This window comes from Cyanistes caeruleus, chromosome 13, assembly GCF_971803275.1.
Source record: "Cyanistes caeruleus chromosome 13, bCyaCae1.hap1.1, whole genome shotgun sequence".
Lineage (NCBI taxonomy): Eukaryota > Metazoa > Chordata > Aves > Passeriformes > Paridae > Cyanistes > Cyanistes caeruleus.
In genome coordinates, this window is record NC_141713.1 from 16,845,647 (window position 1) to 16,870,638 (window position 24,992).

The window sequence follows — 24,992 nt, forward strand, 5'->3', positions numbered from 1 at the left end:
CTCCCCTTTTTAGGGATATTTCCCAATTTGTCTCTCTCATCAACATGTGAACATGTGACCCAGCCCCCTGCACTGCAAGACCAGCCAGACTGCAAATACACTTTGTTCTAGTTGGCCTCTGCTCAGTGCACACAACAAGATTGGTGCACTGTCAGGGGACCCGTGTCCTATAGCCTGGCATGGAGGGGCTCCCGTGGAACACTGTGATCCAGTGCTTGGAAAGGCAACCTGTTCCACTTCAGTGCTCATTCACATGAGCCTTGGGCAGAGGAGAGGCTCCAGCATCGACTGGGTACAACAGAGAAATTGAGGGAAGCACAGGAATGAGACAGTTTGGTATTTTATATATTGGTATATATACTGCAATATTTTCAATGCGTGGATTCTAACTGGCCCACCATCATTCACAAGGTTTCTGTAGGATGTACAGCCATACACAACAGAGAACAAACTATTTTAGTACTAAGAGATGCCACTCCAGGAAATGTCTTTAGCTCTTCTTCCATGTAACAGGTGTCTTAAGAAAAATATGCCAAAGGAATTAAAAGCAAAACCAGTGTCATCCTTTCATGCAGCAGTTGAGTAAAACAATACAAATTAATGTTATTGTTCATGTACTGCTGGAAGAATGATTTTTAAAGTTCATGACTGAAGACAAAACAAAACAAAAAAATCCAGTCATTTACTTTGGCCACAGTTTAGAAGCGATCCAACAATCATGACCCAGCTAAACCAAAAGCAGCAAGGTAGTTAAAGCAATATGGACAACACTTTCTATTACATTTGCATGCTCCATGTGTGGGAACCAATTCCAAATCAAATCCTTGAATCAAAAGCTGAAATGCTACCATGAAAACAAGGAATCAACACTACAGGAAGGTAATGCAGAAGTATTGTTCACAGCAGCAGCAGTTTTGCAGGAAAGTAACTTGGGACATACAGTTTGAGAATGGCAAGAGGAAAACCCTGCTAAGGATTTGAAAGAGAAGTTAACATGAAGAAACATTGCTGGATCTTGCATCCAGATTTCAAAGGCCAAGGTATAAAGTGGAAAATTTTTATAAATACGCTGACATGATTAGTGAAAGAGAGTGATCACTTACACCAGGCCTTTCAAAAAGCAAAAGCGCAGTCCCGGTGACCTGAGCAAAACAGAAGCTCCCTGACACAATACCCATCAAGCCAGAGTACTCTGCTTGCTGCTTTTCCATTACTGGTAACTCTTGGACAGAAGCCCTGTGGAGACCTGTAGTGATGCTCTCCAACACCCCTCTGCCAGGACCCCTGAACACACCCAGCCCTTAGAGTTTACCTTATGATCCTATGCCCTGCCAGGGAATTACAGGGTTGAAACTGTTATAAATGAAATTAGAATTTTGACAACTAGGTTTATTGAGTAAACAGAAGTTTAATGAAAAATTAATACAATTTAATAAATTGAATAGTAATTTGGTATAAAAGAATACAATTTAGTAAAACAATACAATTCAACAAAAAAATACAGTTTATCTATGTAATTTGCCAGTAATTAAGTATGATTAAAGCATAAGCAAAACCGACTGGGGTACGGAGAGGGCCTCTCACCCTTCCTCACATACAAAACAAAACAATTCAAACTAAACTGATATACTGTATACTTATACATATTTATTAATGTTTCCTGTAAGTCTTCTCCTATTTCCAATTCTTTAATTTTACACCACTGTTCTTCATGGTGCATGCCTCACTTCTTGCTAGGGGGTCTTCAGTCTTCTTTTGGTGGTCTTTGGATGAAGGCTTACACTCATCCTTTTTGTCCTCTGCACGGCCTCACAGGTTGCACATGTGTACTGAGCATTGTGTTATGTAGGTCTACTCATTAGTCTTATATTTAATAATTTTCAGGCCCCATGCCTAAAGTCGTTCCAACTTTGTCCATCTCAAGGTTGATTTTGTCTTGGGACATCACTTATCTCAAAACTACATCCTGTACCTTAATTTTAACATGTAACATCTGTAAAGGGGTGTATCTGCCTTGTAACACTGATTCTCTTAATTGCTTCTAATAATAACTTTAATAACAGTTACAATTTAGTTAGCACAAATCATTTCCATTTATTACAAAACTGTGCCAGAGCTGAGTACTGGAGAAGAGATTAGGCTATCAGGCACATGGAGCAGGGAGACAATTAGGCAAAACAATAGTGAAATAACAGGGAGGGCAGGTATCTGCCTGTCAATCTATTCAGGCACGGATGTGGGACATCTGAATTTTCAAACCAAAGTTCATTCAGTTCCTGGTTGTTCTAACATGCCCCAGGATCCAGAGCCATGCTTAAACTGAGGCAGGACAGACAGGAAGTCTACAGCAATGAAAAGAGCACAGACACGGCCGCTTCCTTTGAAGCAGGCCACAGAGAAGGATTTTCAGGTTTTGCAAAGACAGGAATGCTTAGATCTAAATAGAGAGCGCAGCATAGGACAAAGCTCCTTCAGAAGAGCACCTGGTAGAGATATGTAACCCTGTCCTTCAGAGAGCTCAGGGTCAGACTTTTAATTCAATTCTAGATGTTCTTCTCTACCTGAAAATAATGATTTTTACAGCATGAGAAATCAGGCTGTGCTGCACAGTAGTGTGACACATGAATGTGACATGCGGGACTGCAAGACCACATAGTACCAGAAACAAAGGACGGCCATTGGATCCCGGTGGAGCAGCAGGGCACAGCTAATTGCTAAAAGCAATTAGTGCCACGGGAAACCGGCCAGCCTGCCCTGGCCAGCAGCCATCCCTGCACAACAGCTACAGGGCACTGCAGCTTGACATGGTGCCAACCATGGGCCATCTCCAAACACACAATGTCACTTCATATTTTGGGATACTGGATCAGAGAACAAAAAAATACCGCCTAGCAAATGCCCAGCAACTTCTCAAAGTAGTGAGTCATGATTTCTGTAGCTTCCCTATGAAGTGATCAGATGCTTAACTCCCCTTAAGTTACAGTTCAATGAAAAGTTAAGAAGGTGTTTAGCCTGTATTTAAAAATAGGCATGAATCCAGTCTTTTCATGAACTTGCTCGGTTTTTGTGAGCAAGAACCCACGTGACAAAGCAAGTCAAGTTGATCAGTGTCTTACTAAGCCTTGGAGGATATTTCTCAGTATTCTGAAAACTGCCTATGACTAGACAGTGCTCAGACACCATGTACAAACATAGTAAGGGATTTTAAATAGAATACTGTAACAAAATTTGCTGGTTTCTTTTCTGTGTATATTAGCTAGGCCATTTGAAGACCAGATAAATTTTTATTAAGTCTCAATTCTGCTGATCTTTAGCATTTGGATCAGAAGAGATCTTGACTAACATTTTATAGCTCTACATATAACTTTCTCAAAAATCACTGACCTCAAAATCAGCATCCTATTTTTACTGAACAAAAATCAAAGGTAAACAGTGTGTCACTTTCAAAGTACTTAAGACTTAACATGTGCTCAGGTGCAAACCACATGTCTGCCATTAACTGTACCGCCTGACAACAGTTTCAGTAATATGTTATTTCAACAGAGCATAAGAAAGCTGCAGTAGTCATTAGAAAGAAAAATTGTTAAGGAGAGAAAATCTTTGCTTCATGCAACACTAGGTCATTAGATACTAGGACATTAACATGATCTTTCTTTTGGCTGGCAATAGCTGTACACATAGCTATCAGTACAGGAAAATTTACATAAACATTATGAAAGCTTCATTAAAAGCAGCTGCATAAAAAATTGGTTTGAAAAGTACATACCATTTTATAACTTTCCAATTTTTTTATTTGGTGGTTTTAGATTTTTTTTTTCTTCTTACAAAACTTCTGTGTAATCTTTTGTTCCCTTTTTCTCTAAGGAGTTGCTAAACAAAGCTGCTACAAGTACAAAAAAGCGTAAGAGGCTGGGTGGGGTAAGGGGAAACCTGTGAGATGGAGCATTTAAACACTCTTAGCTTTCCTTTGTTACCAAATAAAATGATAATGAATGAACACTACTGTTCATTCAATACAGAAAATTGGCTTTTCAACTGATTCTTAGATTCCTATGTTATAAATGAAATTAGAATTTTGACAACTAGGTCCCTTGATTTAATAACAGTTTAATTAAAAATTAATACAATTTAGTAAATCGAATAGTAATTTGGTATAAAAGAATACAGTTTAGTAAAATAATACAATTTAGTAAAATATTACAATTTATATATATAATTTGCCAGTAATTAAGGATGATTAAAGCATAAGCAAAACCAACCGGGGTACAGGGAGGGCTTGTTACCCCACCTCACGTAGGAAACCAACCGGGGTATGGAGGGGGTTTCTTACCCTGCCTCACGTACAAAACAAAGCACTTCAAGTTAAATTTATATACTGTATGTTTATACATATTCATTAATGTTTCCCATCAGTTTCCTCCTATTTCCCATTTTTCTGACTTTACGTCACTTTTCCTCACGGCACATGCCTCACTTGTTGTTAGGGGGTCTTCAGTCTTCTTTTGGGGTCTTTTGGTGAAGGATTCTCCTCTTCCTCATTGTCCTTTGGATAACCTCACAGTTTTATATGTGTGTACTAAGTGTTGTTATGTTACTTTACTAATTAGTCTTATATTTAGTGATTTTTAGGCCCAATGCCTAAAGTCGTTCTAATTTTGTCCATCTGAAAGCCATTTTCATCTTGGGACATCACTTATCTCAAAACTACACCCTGTACCTCAATTTTAACATGTAACATCTGTAAAGGGGTACATCTGCCTTGTAACACTGATTCTTTTGGTTGCTTCTAATAATAACTTTCCAAATAGTTACAATTTAGTTAGCATAAATCATTTCCATTTATTACACCCATGACAGTGTTGGAAGTTAATTTTGCTCAATTTCCATTCAGAGTTTGCATTTCTTCTGAGAAGAATAAATATATTCTGAAGAATTACAACTAGTTGTAGGTTTTTTGCCTTAAACCAAGCAAGTCACACATATTTGGTTCTCAAGCAGATTTTTCTTGATTTTCTTGATTTATTAATTAATTCTTATTCTTCTTAATTACTACACCTCACCTTGCAGATTTAATTTGTGTTTTTTAAAAATTTTGTCAACCGATTTATCAGCCTTAAACTCAGGTGCAGAGATTCAATAAGAAAAATACATTTCAGATCCCATGGCTCAGGTCTTGGCACAAGTGTAATGCATAGCATGGTAAGAATTTACTTGAATTGAGGTGTATTTACTTGAATTAGAACCATCTGTGTTGCTCACAAGCAGTGGAGAGAAATAGAAACAGACTAATTTAGTCATTTAGGGGCATGTGTTCTATCAGCTTGCCAGAAAAAGCCCCACTGAGCTCATTTGATGCTCAAGTAGGACACATGAACAAAGATAATAGAGTACCTGTTTTGAAAGGTGCCTTTTGGTCCCACAAAACACAACTTCTTCTGGAGGAAAATTTGTTTGCTGTAGTCTCAAAAGAGGGATTTTCAGTGATTCTTCCACTAGGGAGTGGAAAAGAATCTTATTTTTTTTCACAGGTGCTCTCTGGGTGCAGAGTCAAGAACAGAGGCCAAACCATGCAGGGACTGCTCGACAAGTCTCCTTCAAGCCTTTAGTCACCCTTCTGGAGCTCAAAGTATTTCCTCCATCAACCCTGCTACCTGGTGGAACTGGGAATCCCACATTACCATCAGGGCCATTTGGACTGTGAGAGTTCATAACTCACAGCGTTGCTTCCAGGCCACATTTTGCAGAAGTGATGACAGAAGGAGAAGGAAATGTTACATTCACCACAGCCTCAGAAGAGTATTTATCTGCCACTTGCAGATAAGTAGTACCTTGTCAGCAGCCTCCCCTTAAACATACTGTACACTGGATATCTGTTAGGGGGGCAGAGAAGGTGTCTCCCTAATAATGCCCACTCAAAAAAAACCCACAGGCTGCTTCAGCTGTGTGCAATGGATTACTTAGCAAAGACAGAACAGCTCCTGAACAGCCAGCAGCAACGCCCAAAATTTGGCCCTCTGATTTTTCAACATGAAAGAAAGAAATTCTCGTGTTCACAAAAACGCTAACAAGAACAGGTCAGTCCTCTTACTTGCTAAAATTCACCTGCTGGACTGCTGATCTGTGTCTCCCAAATTAACAGTGTTCTGCCAGAATCTTTCAAATTTCCTGCAGATCATTTAGTTTATCAAAGATCAGGCATCCCCTTTTATATGAGCAGTAACAACAGAGAGAGACTCTTCAGATCACAGCAGGTCATAAGTATTTTAATTAATTTCAATTACAGAAATTGCTTGAAGCTGAGGCATGCAGATTGCTAGTGCAGGTTTTGTCATGAAGAGCATGTCCCAAAAAGCATTGAAAGTCATGTCCCTAACTTACAGACAGCATTGTCATTTTTGTCACATTCAGGCATTGCTGTGCTTTTATTTTGGTTTAAGTTGACAGAAGAGATTTTTATTGTCCTCTTCTGCTAATGAGAGTTTTCTAGCAGCAGACAGGTTCAGTGGTCTGAGACCCTAATTGGTCTACCTTTAACACTAGACATAAATTATTTGCACAGATAGTTCTAAAGACAAATGGGCTTGGCATGACATCTGGCAGTCAAACACCTCTATTTTCCCACAGGGCTTTTTGGCCCACGTTACTGTTACCTGAACTTATCAAAAATGAAACCCATCTGAACACTCCATTAGATTTTACCTTACTCAGTGGAGCCAAAGCCATTAAACAGAATAAATGTGCATAATCATCAATGGGGAAAAAAAAATTGCAGTCCCATTTCCAACAGTCTGTAGCCTTTTGATTTTCAAAACAAACAGAATGAACATCTGGAATTCTTACAGTGATTTTTGAAAGAAATAAACAGTCAATGCTCCTTGAAATGGAAAATCTGAGTGGAAGTACAGTTTGGGGTGAGGAAAGCAAGGCAAGAAATCTACATCAAAAGACAAGAAAGGAATCCACAGATTCTTGCAAACATACTCCCTTGTTTGACAATTTAGAGAGGTGTACTAGCACATTTATCTTCATTCTGCTCCCTAAAGATTTTGTTCTGAGGTCCTTCCCTTCCAGGTATTCTTAGAGAAGATCACTGCTGTTTCTGAAGTGATTGAAATCCCACCTCCCCTGTCCAATCTGCCCCAAAACATACTTTTCTAAGTAGAATAGATGCACTGAACTTGTGTTTTCTGGCACTTGGCACTTGATGCAAACAGAAACTTTTCATTTTCATGAAAACTGCATCAGTTTTTCCCACAGTATTTTATGAAAAGTGAAAGTTGGCAGACTTTCCTTATGAACATACGGATCTCACTGATAAGGCTATCTCAAGCACTTAGTCTGTGGTATGATACACAGTCTGTGCCACCTCAGGGGCATCCCACCCATGTCTGACAGGCTCTAAGAACTCCTCCACTTAAAACAGCAACTTTGATATCTGCTAATTTTCAAAACCCTTGGTGCATCTCTACAATTATTAATTAACATATCCAACAAACTGACAGCCCTCTGAAGTGCATTTTATCCCTACAAAAAAGACACTGAAGAGCAGGGACCTACTACACCAGGTTAAATAAAACAGCTGCAGGTGCTTCTCCCCACCATTAAAAAAAATAAAAAAAATAAAAAGCTTTTCAAGCACTTTTCAGCACCTCATCATAGCCCTCAAATCACTCTACAGATAATAGAAAAACAATTCTAAAATTACTAATGGGCCCTAGATAATTCACAGAATAAAAAAATGCTGAAGACTAACTCCTCTTCAAGGCTTCTTTCCTTTAGTGCTGTACTGGGCCATGGGAGAGTGTCTACCTCTGGAGGCAGCCCTGAATTGTAAGGTGGAACCAGGCACCAAGCTCCTCATTCAACACGGCCACCTGAGGTGCTGCAGCTTCTCCCTCTGCACTTGGAGCTGGCTCAGAGCACAGGGAGTGAGCATTTGTCACTACCCTGGTGTCGAGGGCCCTCAGCTGATAAGGGGTGAGACCTCTGGTGGCCACAAGGCACACAGGGACCATTTCCATATTTTAGCTCAAAGGCCTTTAGCACATGCCATTGCAGACTAAATAGCCTCAGCTTTTGAAGCAAAACGAGGTGACACCCGCTGGCCCTGAGCACTGATGTTATGAACAGATGAATTAACAGTTACCCCATTAATTAACAGTCAAAAACAAGGACAACTGAGGATGAGACCCCAGGCAGCAAGTCAGAGATACAAGCAGCAGACTGTGAACCACGGAGTGTCTCCTTGGACACCGGTTCTGCAGAAAGACACCGCTGCTGGGCACCCCGGGGGTTTTAAAGTCTCTTAAAGTTGCGGACTGATGCACTTTGGATCCTTTCATTGCTTGGTCCTTTCTCTGGTCACTGGTTGCTCCATTTAGTGGTGCATTCCTGACCAATCATTCTGGAATGCCTCGATTTCACTGCCTGGCTCACTCTCCTGTTACAGGTTGCTGTCCTCACCCCATGAGGCAACATTCTGGAAAGTTCCCGACACTGAACTCACTGGGTCCTCACCGCCCCCCTCTAGTGGGCACACTCTCACACTACAGCACCTTCAACTTCATAACTTATTACTTCAATTAGGCATAACAATTCATTATATTAATTAACAATTCATAACAAAATTGCATTATTAACAATTCATAACCCCACATATGAAAGCCAACTTTATTTGTAACATGGACACCCAGGAAATCACTTCTGGAATGGAGCTAGTACAGCTAACTGCAAAAAACCACTACAGGAAGGAAACAAGGAGCTTTTGCTCCAGAGAGCAGAGGCTTCCGCAGGACAGAAGTGGTTCAGCCTCACTGTGTGCAACTCTGAGACACTTTTGTTTCTGTGTGCACAGAAAACACAACTGTCCCTCCTGTAAGCAGCACTACCAAGGTTCCTCTAACTGCAGTCTGAAAAAATCTGTATTTACCAACTACAGCAAAAGCTGAGGTCCTTGCAACTCCACATACATGACTATTTTTACCTCTCCATCAGTGATACCAGGATATACTTCTCAAGAAAATAATAAATTGCCTTATATGCTCTAGAAAGCCCAAAACTAGAGATCTAAATAATTTTATACAGTTTGCTCTGGTAACTGATCAGTCATTTCATTTACCATGGTTCCATTTACAATGGCATTATAGTGACTCTGTATATCACACCAGGCCTGGATGGTATGGTTGGGTGCTACCTTGGGATCCTTGGAAAGAGGTCCCAAAGAGTGTGACAAATAAAAGAGGGATGATCACAATTCAGTGAGACAAAAAGTAAAAATCTTTAATTCCGAAACAACAAACACATGAGCCAAACAACAGTATAGGGCAGACCAAAAAGGTCAGGGTCCAGGGTAGAAAGTAACTCATATAAGGTAGGTTGAGGGCAGAGTTTGAGTGGAAGGAATCAGTAAGGACAGGGATTCAGAATGTGCAAAATAATGCAGCAAAATTTAACCAGTAACAACCAAGAAACCATAGAACCTTCTAGTTACATTTACATACAACTATTCAGGGGGAAGTGTGGGTAATACTTTGCTCTCTATGACTTAGGGGACTTTTCCCACGGCCTTAAGTCAGAGTTTTCATCAACCCTCAACAACTCTGCATTAATAACTTTGGGAAATCATATATTTTCCTGTACATTATATTTTTTCCAACATTGTGCATGTCAAATAGATTAGCCCTATGAATTCAGTCTTTTGTATTAAAAAATCCCAAATGTAGGTCAGTATTTGCGTAACAGGACAATCTTTCAACCTTGGGCCACAAGTCTGTAAACCACCAGGGTCAATTTCTGACCCTTGGCATGACACACCGCGTTTGGTAACTGATCTGCCCCACCGAGTGGCTTTGGATATACTTCAACTACACAGCTGCCTGCTTTATGTCATTCCAGATGGCCTACAGACTCCTGGAGAATTTCTGCCTGGCAGAATAACCAAACTCCAGGAAAGGATTTGGAATCTCTAATTTGTTGATTTGCTCATAGTGGTGGATTGGCATTTAGGGGGAAAAAAAAAGAGGAACACCCATGGAAGTGATGGCTCTGAGAGAGGCTGCCGGGAGTTCCCTCTCTGCCTGAGACCTGACAGTATTGTTCACCACTGAAAACTGGTATTACCTCTGTGACTACATACCACTTTCTAAACCTAAGCCCGGGAGCTTCTGGCTCTCTTCTGTTTCCGGCCCTGAAAGTTAACAGAGCTCTAGTGCAGCTGCCCCCTCCCCACCTCGCAGCCTGTCGGGCGGGGTCTGAGCCGGACCCCAGCGGCTCCCGGGTGGGGAACTGACACAGGCCAGGGATTTCCCGGGCCAGCTCAGATCGGTTTTCTGTTCCTCTCTGCCTCGGGCCAGGAGGGGCCCGAACCAAGGCTGCTGTTTGAGCCCCAGCTCGGGTTTGGCTTTTCAGCCCTTCTTTGAACACGCGTCTCTGAGGCCAGGCGAAGGAATGAGGGGAGGACTCTTCTGGTTTGCAATTCACAGATTTGTTTTGCAAGGAGAAATCCAGGAGGAATGGCAAAGGATAGGGGGTCTGACCGTCTCCTTTGAAAGGGTTAACGCCTCGGGGGCTTGGGAATTGTGAGAACCAGTTAGACATTACAGCTGGCGGGCACACAAACTTTCCACAAATAAAATACCGACAGGTAAAGATAAACAGTAACGGAGATAGGAATTCTCTAATTAATTCCCGAGCATTAGGGGCTTTTCCAAGACGGGGTGGAGCCGCGGGGCAGGGATCCACTGGCCGAGCCTGTGCCGCTGGAGCCCAGGGAACTGGGAACACACGGGCCAAAGCGGCAGAGACGCCGCGCCGGGGCCGGAGGAACAAAAAGCGGATCTGCAGCGGATCGCCCGCCGGGGCCCCACAACAAAGGAGCAGCTTCCCCTCGGCTGTGCGGGCCGGCCGGAGGGAAAATGGACACAGACACAGCACGGGGAGAAACGCGAGCTGCAGCCGGAGCCCGGGGTCCCGTGGGCCAGGGCCCGTGTGAGAGAACCCGCTGAGGGGGAAGGCGGCGGCGCGGGAAGGGATTGATCACACAGTGACAGCGGTTCAGGGGGAGGGGGTCACACAGTGACAGCGGTTCAGGGGGAGGGGGTCACACAGTGACAGCGGTTCACGGGGAGGGGGGTCACACAGTGACACCGGCGGAGGCGCGGGCCCGCAGGCAGTGGGGGCGGCAGGCACAGCCACAGCCGCGGGAAACGGGGAAGGGGCGGGGAGAACCCGGCAGAAGCTTCAATCGCGGCAGCGAAGGAAAAACAAACACAAAAGCCTCTAACCTAGCTGGCAAACTAAAAATTCCACCACAACAGGGGATGGAGGCTGCGGGGCCTCGGTGCCGGGTTTTCCCGAGAAGCCTTCTGGGTCCTGTAGCAGCAGAGTGACCGAAGAGTTCCCGGGGCCCCGGACAGCTGCTGACACTCGCCAAACCCCCACCATGGCCCGCACACACTGCTCTGAACCAGAACTGTCTGCTCCTCCCCCGGGGCAGCTGGGCTGAGAGACACCTGAAATCTGACAGCAGGAATATCTGCCGTGGCTTGGGCCAGAATTTAACCCTTCACCACCTAGATGAGACCTGCCGATTTAATCCCTTTCCAGAGAGAGGAAAGTGAGAGTGATCAACATGTAAAGAGATAAAGAGATAACAAACCATCAAAGGCAGTAAAAGAAGGAGTCGAGCCTCAGTTGGAAGAATGAGGAGATGCTTTAATAAGCTTTTTAAGAATAAGAAATATTCTTTTGGTAAGGCCATGGAGATGGACAATAATGTTCTAAAAAACCCCTTTATTTCATGAAAGAGTATTTGAGAGAAATGAAGTATTTCAAAGTGTAGATCTGAGCAAAGGTATCCATTGATAAAGCTAAGCAGATGGTGGGGTAGTTGTGATCCCATGAGATGCTGGAACAGAGAGAGAAGTGAGAGTTGATGAAGACCCTTGGCCCCCAGAAGAAAAAGAGAAAACATCTGTTCCCAGAGATGATCACGGAGACAGATGAAGAGAACCGTGGCCTCCTTCATGGGGACGAAATCCATGAGAAAACTGTTTTCTTGTAGAGAACTCTCCATGGAATGACAAGAGAAAACTCTTCTCCATACAAAGACTGATGAAAAAACTATTATATAATTGGCATTGCTTTAACATCCCAACTTTTGTCTCTATGTTGTCCGTTGAGAAAGGAAAAAGTTGCAAGGGGGGGGGAGGAGGGGAAGAAAAGGTTTCTGGAGGTTTTATTCTGGTTTCTTATTCTTGCAGTTCTGTTAATAAACAACTTTCTTTATTCGTTCTAAGTTTTAAGCCTGTTTTCCCCTTCTCCTAATCCATGTCTCACAGCAGAAAATGAGTAAGTACACTGGTGATTCTTAGCTAGTGCTAAAAACTACCACACTCATATGACTACAAATCCCGGCACACACACTGTTCAGGGGACATTGCATTTTTACATACTGACTTCCACTACCACTGGCTTGCACTGGCTCCTGTGCCAGACACAGAAAAGGCTTGCTTTCTGCTTTGATCCAGGTGCAGATGCAGGGAAATGGAGCATTACATATTCCCAATTGCTCATGATCACAGGCTTTAAGTCATTCACATTTCAAAATCAGATTTCACTTGTTGCAGACTTCTGAGGACTTAACTTTCTATGCTGCAGTGTGAACCAAGACAAGATTAAAGGATCAGCACCAAGACCAAAACTCCATCCTTCTGTTATTTTCTCTTAAATTGCATGACTAGGACTAAACCAAATTTAGCATTTCCCATCCTTTGCTAACTGAATGAGACGCTCTAAGCTAAAAATTAGAAAGGCAAAACCCCAAACTTCAAGAGAGTAAATCTAATTAAATTCAAATTCCATACCAATACATTACGGCATAATTTATGTATATAGAGTAGAAAGATTGAAAAGATAAAAAAAATTCTCAGGTAATTAATTTATCAAATAATTGTTATATTAAGACAATTCACACACACACAAGATACTTCAAACAATTATTTTTAACAAAGCATTGTATGTAGTTCACAAGGTTCATCCTTGGGAAAAACATATTTTAGGAAATATTGATGCGACACCATTTTTCTTAGGTTTTCTGTTTAGCAGACACATCCCACCCGAAAAATGCCATGACTGAGCACAGTTCCAAGTAGAACAGGAAAATGTTACACCTCTGAGATGGATGGTCACAAGTTGTAGCAAACTGCTATAAAAAGCTAATGCTCAGTGACAGTCTCTGCACCTATCCCCCAAAAATAACAGCAAACTACACCAGCAGTGACACTGTCAGGAGACACCTGAGCAGGCTCTGGCACAAGGAGTTGCAGGTAGAGCCCCAGGTCCATGCTTAGGCTCCTGGATCACCCATGTTTCTATATGGGGTACACTGTGCACAGGGCATGGTCACAGACCGCTTGTGTATACACCAGACCCAGACCCACAGCCAGGTCAGCCATTCCTTCCCATCTTCTCACACAACCAAAGACCACCTGACTCCATCAGGGCTCCCCAAGGCTTGTCCTCAATCCACCCTTCCCTCAGCAAAGCTACTCACCATGACAAGGACCATGACTTCTTGTCCATTTGAAACCTTCGCGCTCTCACCAGGAGCTCTGCCTCAGGGTCTGACTTCTGCCCCTGAGCCTCAGCAACAAACCTGCCCACTCCAGCTGGGGTCTGGCCATCCCCCGCAATCCTCCTACCCTTTGTGCTCCTTCCGGAGGGGGTTTGCTGTAATATCACTCATCAGGCTCACGATCACTTCCAGCTGATGGCTCCCTGCCAACCCCGTCCAGTAACAAGGTGCACCTGACCCTCTTTAACCCCTCTCACTCACACATGCTTAAAATTACGTATTACCTACCATTTGAGCACCCGAGTTGTTAAAAGTTTGAAGTTTATGTAAAAACATAAAAAACATATGTAAAAACATTTATGTGAACAATACAGAATGTCAGCTAGTTACAGTGACCATACAGAAATGAGAGAAGGAAAAGAAACGCCTAAGTTATTTGATTAATTGTTAAATATATACCTTCTTTTCCCTGCACATACAAATTCCTTGATCTACATAAAAACGTAGATAGGAACAATACCTCTTATTAAGAGATAGAAGGAGCAAGCGAAAGTAAACGGAGTAGAAGAGCACAGAGCAGAGGCGAGGGCAGGAATAGCAGAGCTGCTGGGGCCGGCTGTGGCCGGGCCTACCTCGCTGCCGAGGGTGCGGGACACCGGGCTGCGCTGTGGGGACCTCGATCCTGAGGGGGAAGCTCAGCCCATCGGGCCCACCAAGGGCGACACGGCGAGCCGGTGCCACGGAGGCGGCTCCTCCACAGCCCCAGAGCGGCTCTCCCGCCACCTTGGTCTCGATGAGCCCCCCTCACCCCAGCGGGGCAGGGGCGGCACCGACCCGGCCCGGTGCCGCCGGCCCGGGCCCGCTCCCCGCCGCTGAGGGGCGGCTGCTGCGGCCCGCGGGGCTCCGCGGCTGAGGGACCTCGCCTCAGGCCCCGCTCCCGGACTGGGGGAAACAGACACACCCGTCCTGCTTTCCAACATTTTATTAGCAAATCACAATAACAAATATCTTCGCTATTTTTGACAGGCTGTAGTATTTCCAGGCACACAAAAAATCCCCCAAACCAACAAACAAAACAACAAAAATATGTCTATTAAAAAACATCACTGCCAAAATAAGAATCAAAATAGCCAAATAGGTATACTTTAAGAAAAATATGTGTGGTCTTTTGTGGGGTTTTTTTATTGTGCTTTATCTTTTTCTTTTTTTTTCCCCCCCCAGACTATCACTTCATTTCTCTCCAGGTTCCCTACTGCAAAACAGAGTAATACATAGAAAATACGTTTTTTTTTTCTCCCAGCAAGATTCTGTAACACAAATTCTTTTAATGTTCTGTTTTCTTCCATGTCTTTCTTCTGGCCCCTTACTAAAAGGAACCTGTAGGTGGTTGTTCAAAACCCATGGGTGATGAATTCAGACCAAACCCTGCAGTGAGCAGGCGTTGTGCCAGCACTGGAAGCAGCACAATTGCACTGTGCTGCCCTGAGCGGGCTAAGCTTCACCCCATGGAACAGACAGGGCCACGGACACAGCTGGGAAAACACTGTAAAGCTTCCTAATGCATCACCAACATTAGTCCTGAGAACAAGAGATTCTACACCCACAGCATGCTCCTACCTGGAACAAGCAGGAGATAGTTTGGACAGGACAGGAGTGCTGCATGTTGTGGGCTCTGTGCAATGAAGTTGCTTGGAAGCCATGAGGAATGACTGAATGCCAGAGAGAAAGATCTGGCCTTAGCTCACATGGACACAAAGATGACTGAACAGTGAGATGTCTGTAATGTCTCTGTTGAAATACCACCTCAAGTCTTTATAAATGTAGAATCAATAAGCCAGAGCTTCACACAGCCTTGCACTCCTCTGTCTGCCTTTCTGCTGTGTCCCATCTTTCTTAGTAGTTGCTAGAATTTTACATGAGAATGACTCCATTTCCATGGGAGCACAATCCTGATCCAACAACCTATTTTAACAAGGACCCATTTTTTAAAAGTGTGATTTACATACACATGCCACAATCTAAAATTTGGAAACCAAAGATGTTTTTAAAGTCTAGAAATTCATAAAAATACCACTGGCTTGGAGTCTGTTTCGTTTTCCACATCCTTGGGAAAGCAGGAAGCAAAATTTAGTAGGTAAGCTGAGTGGTTTTTTTTATCCAAATATATATTTTTAGTGTTCTGTTTATGAAACAGACACTCCATGACACTGCCATGGTTTGCCTGGTTGGCAACTAGGCCCCACACAGCCTCTCACTCACCTTCCCCTGGCCCTGGTGGGGAGAATTGGAAAGCAAACCTCAAGGGTTACTTTGAGATAAGAACAGTTTTGTAATTGAACTAAAGCAAAATATAATAATAATAATAATAATTAATAATAATGGAAGGGAAAAGAGAAGAATAAAATCCAGGAAAGACAAGTGATGCATAACACAATTGTTCACCACTCACGGGCCAATACCCAGCCCATCCCTGAGCAGTGACCTGTGTCTCTCAGCCAATTCACCCCAGTTTACACACTGAGCATGATATTCCATGGGCTGGAATATCCCTTTGACCATTTTGGGTCAGCTGTCCCTGGCTATGGTCCCTCCCAGCTTTTTGTGCACCTCATCACAAGCAGAGCATGGGAAACTGAAAAGTTCTGACTTATGGTAATCACTGCTTAGCAACAACTAAAACATCAGCATATTACCAACAACCTTATTCTCATATTGAATCTAAAACACAGCACAGTACCAGCTACTAAGCAGAAAATTAACTATATTCCAGCTGAAATGAGGATACACTGAAACCTCAGGTTTCCCTGTTACTGCTCCCTCTTAATACATACATTACTGCAACACTTTTTGAGGATTCTGTCTCAAGAATTACACAGAAAGTTCAGAAATACACCTTTTAACTGAATATGTAGAGAAGCCCATGCCCTGCACCCTATCCCTTGACCAGCACACATCACAGGCTATGGCAGCACAAGATACAAAATAAAAAAATTAAAGAAGTAGTATAAAAATGCAGTGCCATATTTGCAGAAACATTTACTCTCCAGCCTCCACAATTCATATATCCACATTCTCTTTCCTTTCCTCCATCATTCCCAGTCCAGGATCACCTCCATGTCCCTTTCATTTCACCCCCTCCTTCATTTTATGTTTCTTCCATCAAATCCTACATTCTGCCTCTCTCCTCCAAAGCTTCTCATAAATTTCCTTCCTTTCACAGAAGTAATTTCTTATCAACTGCATTTTAGTCTCTAAGCAAGGACACAAAGTTACAAATAAAAGCAGCATATTTTTATTTCTCTCTTAGAAACTGGAAGCCATCAAAGTTAAGCTGATACTAGTTTTCAACACCTGCTCCAAAACCTTAGCCTAGAGGTGACAAGTGTAAAGTCAACAAAATCAGTTTCCTCATCCATCTATAGTTGTTTCTAATAGACATGCTTTCTGATTTTTAATTCCTTAAATGGCAAAATAAATAGGAACTTCTAATAGCAAATACATTCAATGAAAAAATACCCTATGCACATTTTTTGGTACCAATTGAACAATACTGGCTTAGAAACTAATATAGTTAAAATGATGCAACTTCCCTGTGCAAAGATGTTACATCAATATCAAAGTGCTTATTCCTCAATTTTGGATACAACTCCCTGAATAAAATACAGATGTCTGCAGTCTGGGTTACATGTAAACAGCACCTGTACAAATAGGTGTTAACAAGTCTCCAATTTGCTGACAATAAAAATATTGATGATAATAATAACAAAGTCTAATAAAGACTATTTCTTCACATGCCTTAGGTTTCTAAATGCCCTTTTGTTTGGTAAGGCACCTGCCATTATTCTGTGAAAATGCTGTATTTGGGTGCATGTAAATCACCACAGAATTTTTTTCTCTTTTTCATCCAAAAATTGCCTTGGCCTACCTCAGTGCCACAGTCAGTTGTACTCCCACTGACAAAGGGAGTTGTGCTAATCCCCAGCCAGACACAATGGCCAGAGCACAGTTCTTGTTGCATTTCAGAACTATTTACTGCCACGTCCACAAAATCAAGGTTATGGTATGTAATGTCACTGTGATTTTCTCTTCAGTTACAGCAATAACAGAATGCTGCACACAGTGAACAAAACCTGTCAGATACCTGCCATCAAATATTTATGCTATTAATAAATATAAAAATTGCATTAAAAAAATCCTTAAGACTCACTAGAAACTTCCCTGATCAAAATAATAATGCACATAGTCTTAACCACTGTGCAGAAAGTTAATTATTCTGCAGTAAAAGATTATCAGTAGGAACCCCACACCCTGACTGGACTCAGCATCAGAAATAGACTGAAGTATCACTGAAACACTCAACATATAAAAGGACTCCAGCTGGTGCTTGTGTTGTAGGATTTCCCTGGGAATCTTGATTCCAAATTTTCTAAAATGCTCAGTAGGCATTTAAGACCATCATCCAGTTGTTGGTGTAGTTTGAGAAGCAAGAAGCAAGGATTCAGACAAGAAGTCCAAGTCTGCTGCCAGGGCTGCTTACTTCAGCAAGGATGAAAGTTTCCTGCCTCCTGGCCATGGAATTCTCATCCCATTACGATAGGCTGCTTCTCCTCTGAGGTGCTTTTCTTTGTAAAAGATCCTCACTGTCGCTTTCACAGTTTCTCTGAAATAGAAAGGCCACAAAGTCTCTGTCGTGTAAATTAGATACCATGCTCTTATACATACTGTTCCAGTATTATCAGTATCATCTACTGGGAAGAGCAGAGCTAATACAGCTCTCACATTTTCACTCCAGAAGGTCACAGGCAGTGCCAGGGTCCCCCACCCTCCATCACAGAGCTGGGCACAAGAGCAGTGAGGTTCCCTGTGACTGATTGGATCTCAGTCACACCCCATGGTTACTGCCTGGGATCCAGACATCATCTACAGGCTCCTTGCTGCTGCTTTACACAATAAATGCACTTAGAAGGTCTACCAAGGTGCTGGCTCTCCCTACACAAGATTCCTGTCACAGTAACAGAACATACAGCAGCATTCAAGACACAAATGATGCCATGGTCTCATCTAGTTTCCCTCTCTGAGCCACTGCTCTCCTGTTGGGCTGTTCATTCATATAAGGACAGCAGAAATGACTGCACAGTAAGTTCTTCTTCCTTCTACCTACCGAACTCTCATCTTGGGTCAGGACCTTCTTCGCCAGCGAGTACGATAAGTGGTTGCACAGGGAAACAACACGGTATGAAAGCTGTGCAGAGAGGGAGGAAAACCAATTTAAAACCCATAAATACTCAGTGTAGACATATTCAAACACATTTCATTCATTTACTGCCTATTACAATTTTACGTTGAAGCTCTATCTTGCCCTCTGATTCGATCAGGCTTGGGAAGCCACATGTGAGAAGGATTAAAGGCTCATTGCCATACCTTCCATCGCCTTCTAGCGTATTGCCTTTTGAAGTTTTCCATGTTAACAACAGATGATTTCCGAACCAAAGCCTGTTGCTTGTCCATAGGCTGCAAGATAAAAGAGTAATTTTATTGTTTGGCTCCCTTTGGTGAATAAAATATGCAAGATACCTCATGTGGAGCTGGCTGAAAGAAAGCCGGGGAAGCTGCAGATTCACACAGGTAAAAGCAGAAGAAAAAGAACTAAATCTAGCCCGCTCTGGGTATAAACAGATCTCAAATAAAATCCTAAAACTAGCAGGTGCTAAGGCTATGCTTTCACTTGGTAAAGTTGCTAAGGTGCTTCCTGTGTATACCTGCCCCATCTCCCTTTCTTCTCTGGATGACGTCACTGTAATAAAATGGAACAAAAGGTATCTGTCATGTAGTATTAGTGACAAGGATAATGATATCTGAAAAAATCTCCAGCTTTGTCCTTTAACCATAGCCAGAGTACGAGAGCACAAGGCATTGACACCCTGGCAATGAAATAATTGCAGTATCTAACTACGGAAAAACAGGAACAAAAAAGAATATAGATCAGGATTCAGACACATACCTAGTGTCTGAATCAAAGCTTCTGATATTGTTTATCATAGTTTCTAGACACTTTCCCAGGAAAGCAACTATAAACATAGATGTTTATACATTCCATTAAAGATATGTCTTTCGATGGACGTTTCTCACAACCACAATGGTTGGGAAGGTGGTAACCTAACTATTCAATCCCTGGTTGTTGTCGAGAATCTATAAATACTGAAGCGACAGAAAAAAGTCTTCTTCCTTTATCCCACACTGAATGCTGTCTGTGTGAATCATTTCATGTCCAACAGTGACATGCCTATCATTTTGGATGTCAACCTGGTGTTAAGGAACAGATGTTCCACAAATCCTGACACAGTCCTTCAGAAAATGAAGCACATTTCAATTCCAAAAGCACATCAAAATTTGCATAAAGCATAAAACCAAATCTGATAGATTGAGAGAAAAAATGGTTCAGAACCAGATCAGGCAAGAGTCAAAAGGGAAAGGCCAGGAATCAGCCCTTCAAGAGTATGGAGTTTCAACCATCCCAGCTGTTCTGATCTGCATATGGAGGAGGTGGATATCACAGAAATATTTGTACTGAACTGGACTGGAATGCAACCAAGCCATGCACCTGAAATAGCAAGAGTACCAAAGGAGAATGGAAAACACATCAGTGAGGATTTAAACATCTTTTTCAGAAAAGTAACTTGAAATGGTTGAGACAACAAATTCACTTTTCTCATCAATGCTGTAGGTACGTACATTTTTGCAGGGATCTCAGCAGCACTTCAAGGAGCCAAGCTATCAGCTGGACCCCCCTCTCATTTACATGTACACACCATTTGCATTCAACAGAACTGGTACAGTTAAGCATTAAATATCATTTCCTCACGCTGCAAACAGCCAGCAAGCAGAAATCAATCTCAAGTGGAAAAAGTCACTGGCTAAATGTCAGCTGTACAATCTTTATGAAAAATTTCCCAGTGCCCTTTCAGCAGCAGAACCATCACCAACTCTAACTCACTTTACTGCAGACTGGTGATAACCACCTCTCCATTTTAAGTACCCTGCATGTACCAGTGTAAGTACCAGTGACTTTGTCATTCTCTCAAACATCAGGATCTCTTCCCAAAAGCAGTGTGTGATTAGCCTCAAGGATCGAGTCACAACAACATTACCCTCACCCAAACATGCTCAGGAACAAGATGGCCTCATTTAATGCTCATTCTCATTGTGCTAATGTATTTGTTCAAAAAGAAAATGGATATGAACAAAGAATATGAGATCTTGGCTGAGGGAAGGCAGACTCGCTTGAGAGTGTTTTCTGCAAATTCTAACTCTCACTAGGCTTTATGTTACATTTTAGGAATTAAAGCTCTCTCCCCCTGACAATAAAATCCTGTGTTCAAGTTCTCCTGGACAGCTTTTAATGGGTCTTCCAGCTTAAAGGAACCTGCAGAAGCATTCTGAAATAATAAAAAATGGACATTTGCAAAATTTTTAATATTACTTGTCACAGTAGAGCCCAATTCTCCCCAGCCATCAATGCCAGCTTGCCAGGGTCACATCCTGGCTATCTACACTACTTCGGAGCTTTTGAAAATTTCACCTATTGTACCAAGAACAATGCCACAGAGAGCACATCCAGTTTTCATGCTCCTTCAAGCACAATGATGGGAGCAAAAATACCCCAAGTGAACAACTGTCTTCATGACTCTGAATTTGCATCAGCCTCTGCACATCTTTGTGAGGACATGGAAGTAATGTGTCCACTGTAGTGTGCAATAACTGGATGAGAGTATGCTTTTATTTTTTATCTCAAAGTAGGAAATATTATTCTTAATCATGTTAGGAACAACAACAATTCAGTTTATTTAGGTCATTAACTTCTCTGCAAAAGGAGGAGGGGGAGGGCCAGTGAAAGATATATGCCAATATATATATGTAAAGTTTCACTCTAGCTGGACTTGAGCTATTATCTCACTGATTCTTGTAGATGCACAACAGTCACCTTGCAGCAAATACCAACAGAAACTTGGCATCTTTTTCAGTCACTATCAACCACAGGGAACAATTGCATCCTGCATAACTAACTATTTATTGTGCTCAAAAATGAAATTGATACATCTGTGCATATTAATACAGTATAACCAAACTACTTATTTGAAATACAAGACAGCAGGGCATGATTTAAGGTTTGTAAACTTTTCTTTTACTTTTTAAAATCTAAGGAAAATAATCTTTATATGAAAAACACTAGTCTCAAATGCCACACCATAGATTAAGTTGGTTGTAGCTTTGTAATCTTCACTGTAGAAAACAAATCGGAGGATTGTGTTATCACTTAGTCACAAATCAACATTTACACTGCAAAATTACACAGTCATTTGATCATTACAAGCTCCCAATGGTGTCTTTTGAATAGGATTTCTTTGATACAGGACAGGAAACTCAGCTGTTGATTAATCCTTTAGTTTAAAATTCACCTTACCTTTGATGGTAAAAGAGTTCACCCTGCACAACTGGCCTAAACACTAATCCTAACATTCTTCACTGGCAGCCATTTCACAGAGAATTTCCACAGTACTAGCTAAATGTTAAATTACTACAACCATTTGCTTTATTTTACAGATCTAACCTTTGCAAATATTTGTCTCATAAGGTGTACAGAACTGCCAGTAGCAGGGCTACCCAACTCTTTCCTTCAGCCAAGCAAAGATGCTATAAGGGGATTTTTATTAGTTTCCAGACATCCAGTTTCTATTAAGTACAGACTGACTTATTCTTTTTTACCACACTAATTACCCAGTAATCTTTAGGAACTGTAATGATGCAGAGTAAAATATAGGCAATACCAAAGGCTTTGGTGTTAGATGTGTCCATACCACTGTGATAATCTTGTTTGTGTAAGTTCAGACACTGAACACAGGAAAAAAAAAACCAAAAACAACTTCAACACTACAAATCACTGGGAGGGTATAGCTTTGGTCAGTAGCTTGTGCTATACATCAGAACTTACTTTAATTCTAGGTCATGTTTTTGTGTAGAATCTATGCACTGGAACCTTTTTAAACTGATGTACATTGAAACAAGCAACAAACCCTGCACTTAGCCTGATCTCAGTATTATTGATGGGATTCTGTCACAACAAGATTCAACCCTGCAAGGAATTCTTCACAGCAAGATCTATTTAACAGCTCCATTAGTGATTCATTAATATCTTTGTTGAAAACAGAGTCAAAGTTTCTGTTCATACAAGCTTTGTTTTCCAGTTGAAAACTGCTCATTAAATCCTGTATCCACTTGAGTTCCTCAGCAAGTTCCTGTCTGAGGGAGTCATACTGGCTCTGCAGCTCGGCGTATTTCCCACACACGCCTGCGAGACTGGCGCCGACAGCCTCGATATCATCATTCAAATGCCTTTTAAGGGACTCCATTTTACGGTATTCATACTTCAGCTGGGACACCTTGTGCCTCACACTTTCACTCTCTTCTTTATACCAAGCTTCTTTCTCATTATAAATGGAAAGCAGAGCATCCATGTCCTCCTGCAAGGAATCGTGGGATGCAGCCAAGGTGCTGAAACCCTGCTCCACATGGGAAAGGTCCTCTACGACGTGGGCAAAGCGCTCAAAGTTGATGTAGCTATTGTTGGGGGGCATGCTCGAGTGGCACTTTATTGTGTACTCCCTCAGGCGTTTCGTCTTCAGCTGTGTGTTCTCCACCTTCTTGTTCTCCTGGATTTTGGTTTCATCTTTCAGCTGGTGAGTCATCAGACAGAGGAACCAATATTACTGAATGCTTTCAAGACTGCAGACATTCAAAAGCTCTTCACAAAGGATGCAGTCTGGGTTTCCACAATGCTGGGAGATTCTTTGCTCACAAAGATTTTCTTTCATGCATTTGATTAGAAGAAACAAACACCAGACACACAAGCCCAGAACTGAATGTGACAAGTCATGTGCATTCATTCCAATGTGATAAGTGCAAACAACATGGCTGCAACTTATTTTCATGCTAATTTTTAGCAATTAACAGTGTTAAAGCTATCAATATTCATACAAGGAAAACCAACAACCCTAAAACCACTACAATTAATGTTTTGTGTGAAGCAAAACTAAAACTGAATTTCAAAAATCCTCGTTAGTCATGCTAGCTAATGTATTTTACAATTCACAATTCACAAGCAAGCAATGTTTATGATGAAAAAATACATACAGACACACAAATGTAAGCAAACCAGAACATGGGGTGCAGCAGTTCTCTCTTCAGAGAAATTATATTTTCCATATTGATTGCAGTTAACTCTCAATTCAAGAAAGCATTAAAGCAAACACACAGTATATGCCCAAGCAAACAAGAATGGAAAAATGCAAAGCCCAGTCCAATATGAAATACTGTAACGTGCAATAAACATCAGAGCTTTGTTACTCTCTTTTTGAAAGTTATGATAATAAAGGAAATAATTTGCAGAAATCCAAGGATTTTGTCAGACCCAACCAATTTCCTCCCTGTACATTTCTTTGAGTCACACAGCATAACAAAGTACTTAGGGGGCAGTTTTCCATTTAACACACTAGAAAGAGTGAGAATATGATCTCTGCTTTGCTTATGGAAAAAAACATGATCTTTTTTGTTATTCAGTCTTACCGTTATCCATGGATGAGACAGAGCTTCCTGAATCGTAAGCCGCTTCCTAAAAAACAACACAAAAAAACCCCAAAGACTTGAATGAGAAATAGTTGGTACACAAGTCCATTAACCCACACTCCTCCCAGGCTTCCTATGAAGCATTTATCAGGATAATTCCAGGACAAACCCTCAAATTTCAGGGTTAAGTTTCTCCCTGAGGCACACCGCTTGTGTGCGGTTTAGTTACTGTTCTCAGCTTCAGTAGGTAACTGTCCTTACTCCACACAACTTTAATTCTTATTTTATCAAAATCAACCTGTACTTTTGTGCACCCTTCCATAAAAAGCAATACATTCCTTTGTTTTGTTCATCCAACATGCTTAGAAAATACATTCTCGCTATACACCTTTGATACGACTGTGTCTGAATCAACACTAATTATACCAGAAGTAATCAACAGTAATTATACCAAATTATAATAGCAATTATACACTGTCCTTTGGAACACAGTATTACAACACTGCAGGAGCTGTTGTTTCCCGAAAGCAACATTTCTTGGAAGAATAGTGCAAATCTAATGCAAGTGAATCAAACCTCACTTCCTTCAGCGCTGGAGCAGTTGGGTGAACAGCACTTTAACAACACCGAGAATCAAAGACAGAAACCCAGCATTGCACAGGCACCATGTCTGTACATGACACAAATCCCAACAGCACTGACTTCTCCTTGGAGATGGCCAACCTGTGCAGAACTCTCATCAAACACCTACTCTACCCCACACTGAGGGGCCTGATAATTTGCAGAAATCTTCACTGAA

The 24,992-nt window shown here is 41.8% G+C and overlaps 2 protein-coding genes across 23 annotated transcripts in view; both read right to left on the minus strand.

Moving 5' to 3' along the window:
• Nucleotides 1-14,499, minus strand: part of HERC1 (HECT and RLD domain containing E3 ubiquitin protein ligase family member 1) — a 109,315-nt gene extending 94,816 nt beyond the window's left edge. For 3 of the 4 annotated variants that reach the window (XM_086849213.1, XM_086849201.1, XM_086849193.1), the window contains exon 1: nt 14,206-14,499. The gene's annotated coding sequence lies outside the window, so the exon portion shown is untranslated. The remainder of the gene's footprint in view (nt 1-14,205) is intronic. The other variant, XM_086849204.1, reaches the window with a different exon arrangement.
• A 41-nt stretch (nt 14,500-14,540) lies between these two features.
• The window catches only part of DAPK2 (death associated protein kinase 2), a 41,101-nt gene continuing 30,649 nt past the window's right edge, over nt 14,541-24,992 (minus strand). For 12 of the 19 annotated variants that reach the window (XM_086849284.1, XM_023934201.2, XM_086849289.1 and 9 more), the window contains 4 exons: nt 24,194-24,239; nt 18,995-19,084; nt 18,735-18,815; nt 14,541-18,233 (listed from right to left, as the gene is read on the minus strand). In XM_086849284.1, the coding sequence (XP_086705410.1) occupies nt 18,162-18,233; nt 18,735-18,815; nt 18,995-19,084; nt 24,194-24,239 (289 nt within the window). In that variant the 3' untranslated portion in view covers nt 14,541-18,161. Of the gene's footprint in view, nt 18,234-18,734; nt 18,816-18,994; nt 19,085-21,391; nt 23,305-24,193; nt 24,240-24,992 lie in introns of those variants that run through there. The other 7 variants (XM_023934198.2, XM_023934197.2, XM_086849282.1 and 4 more) reach the window with 2 other exon arrangements.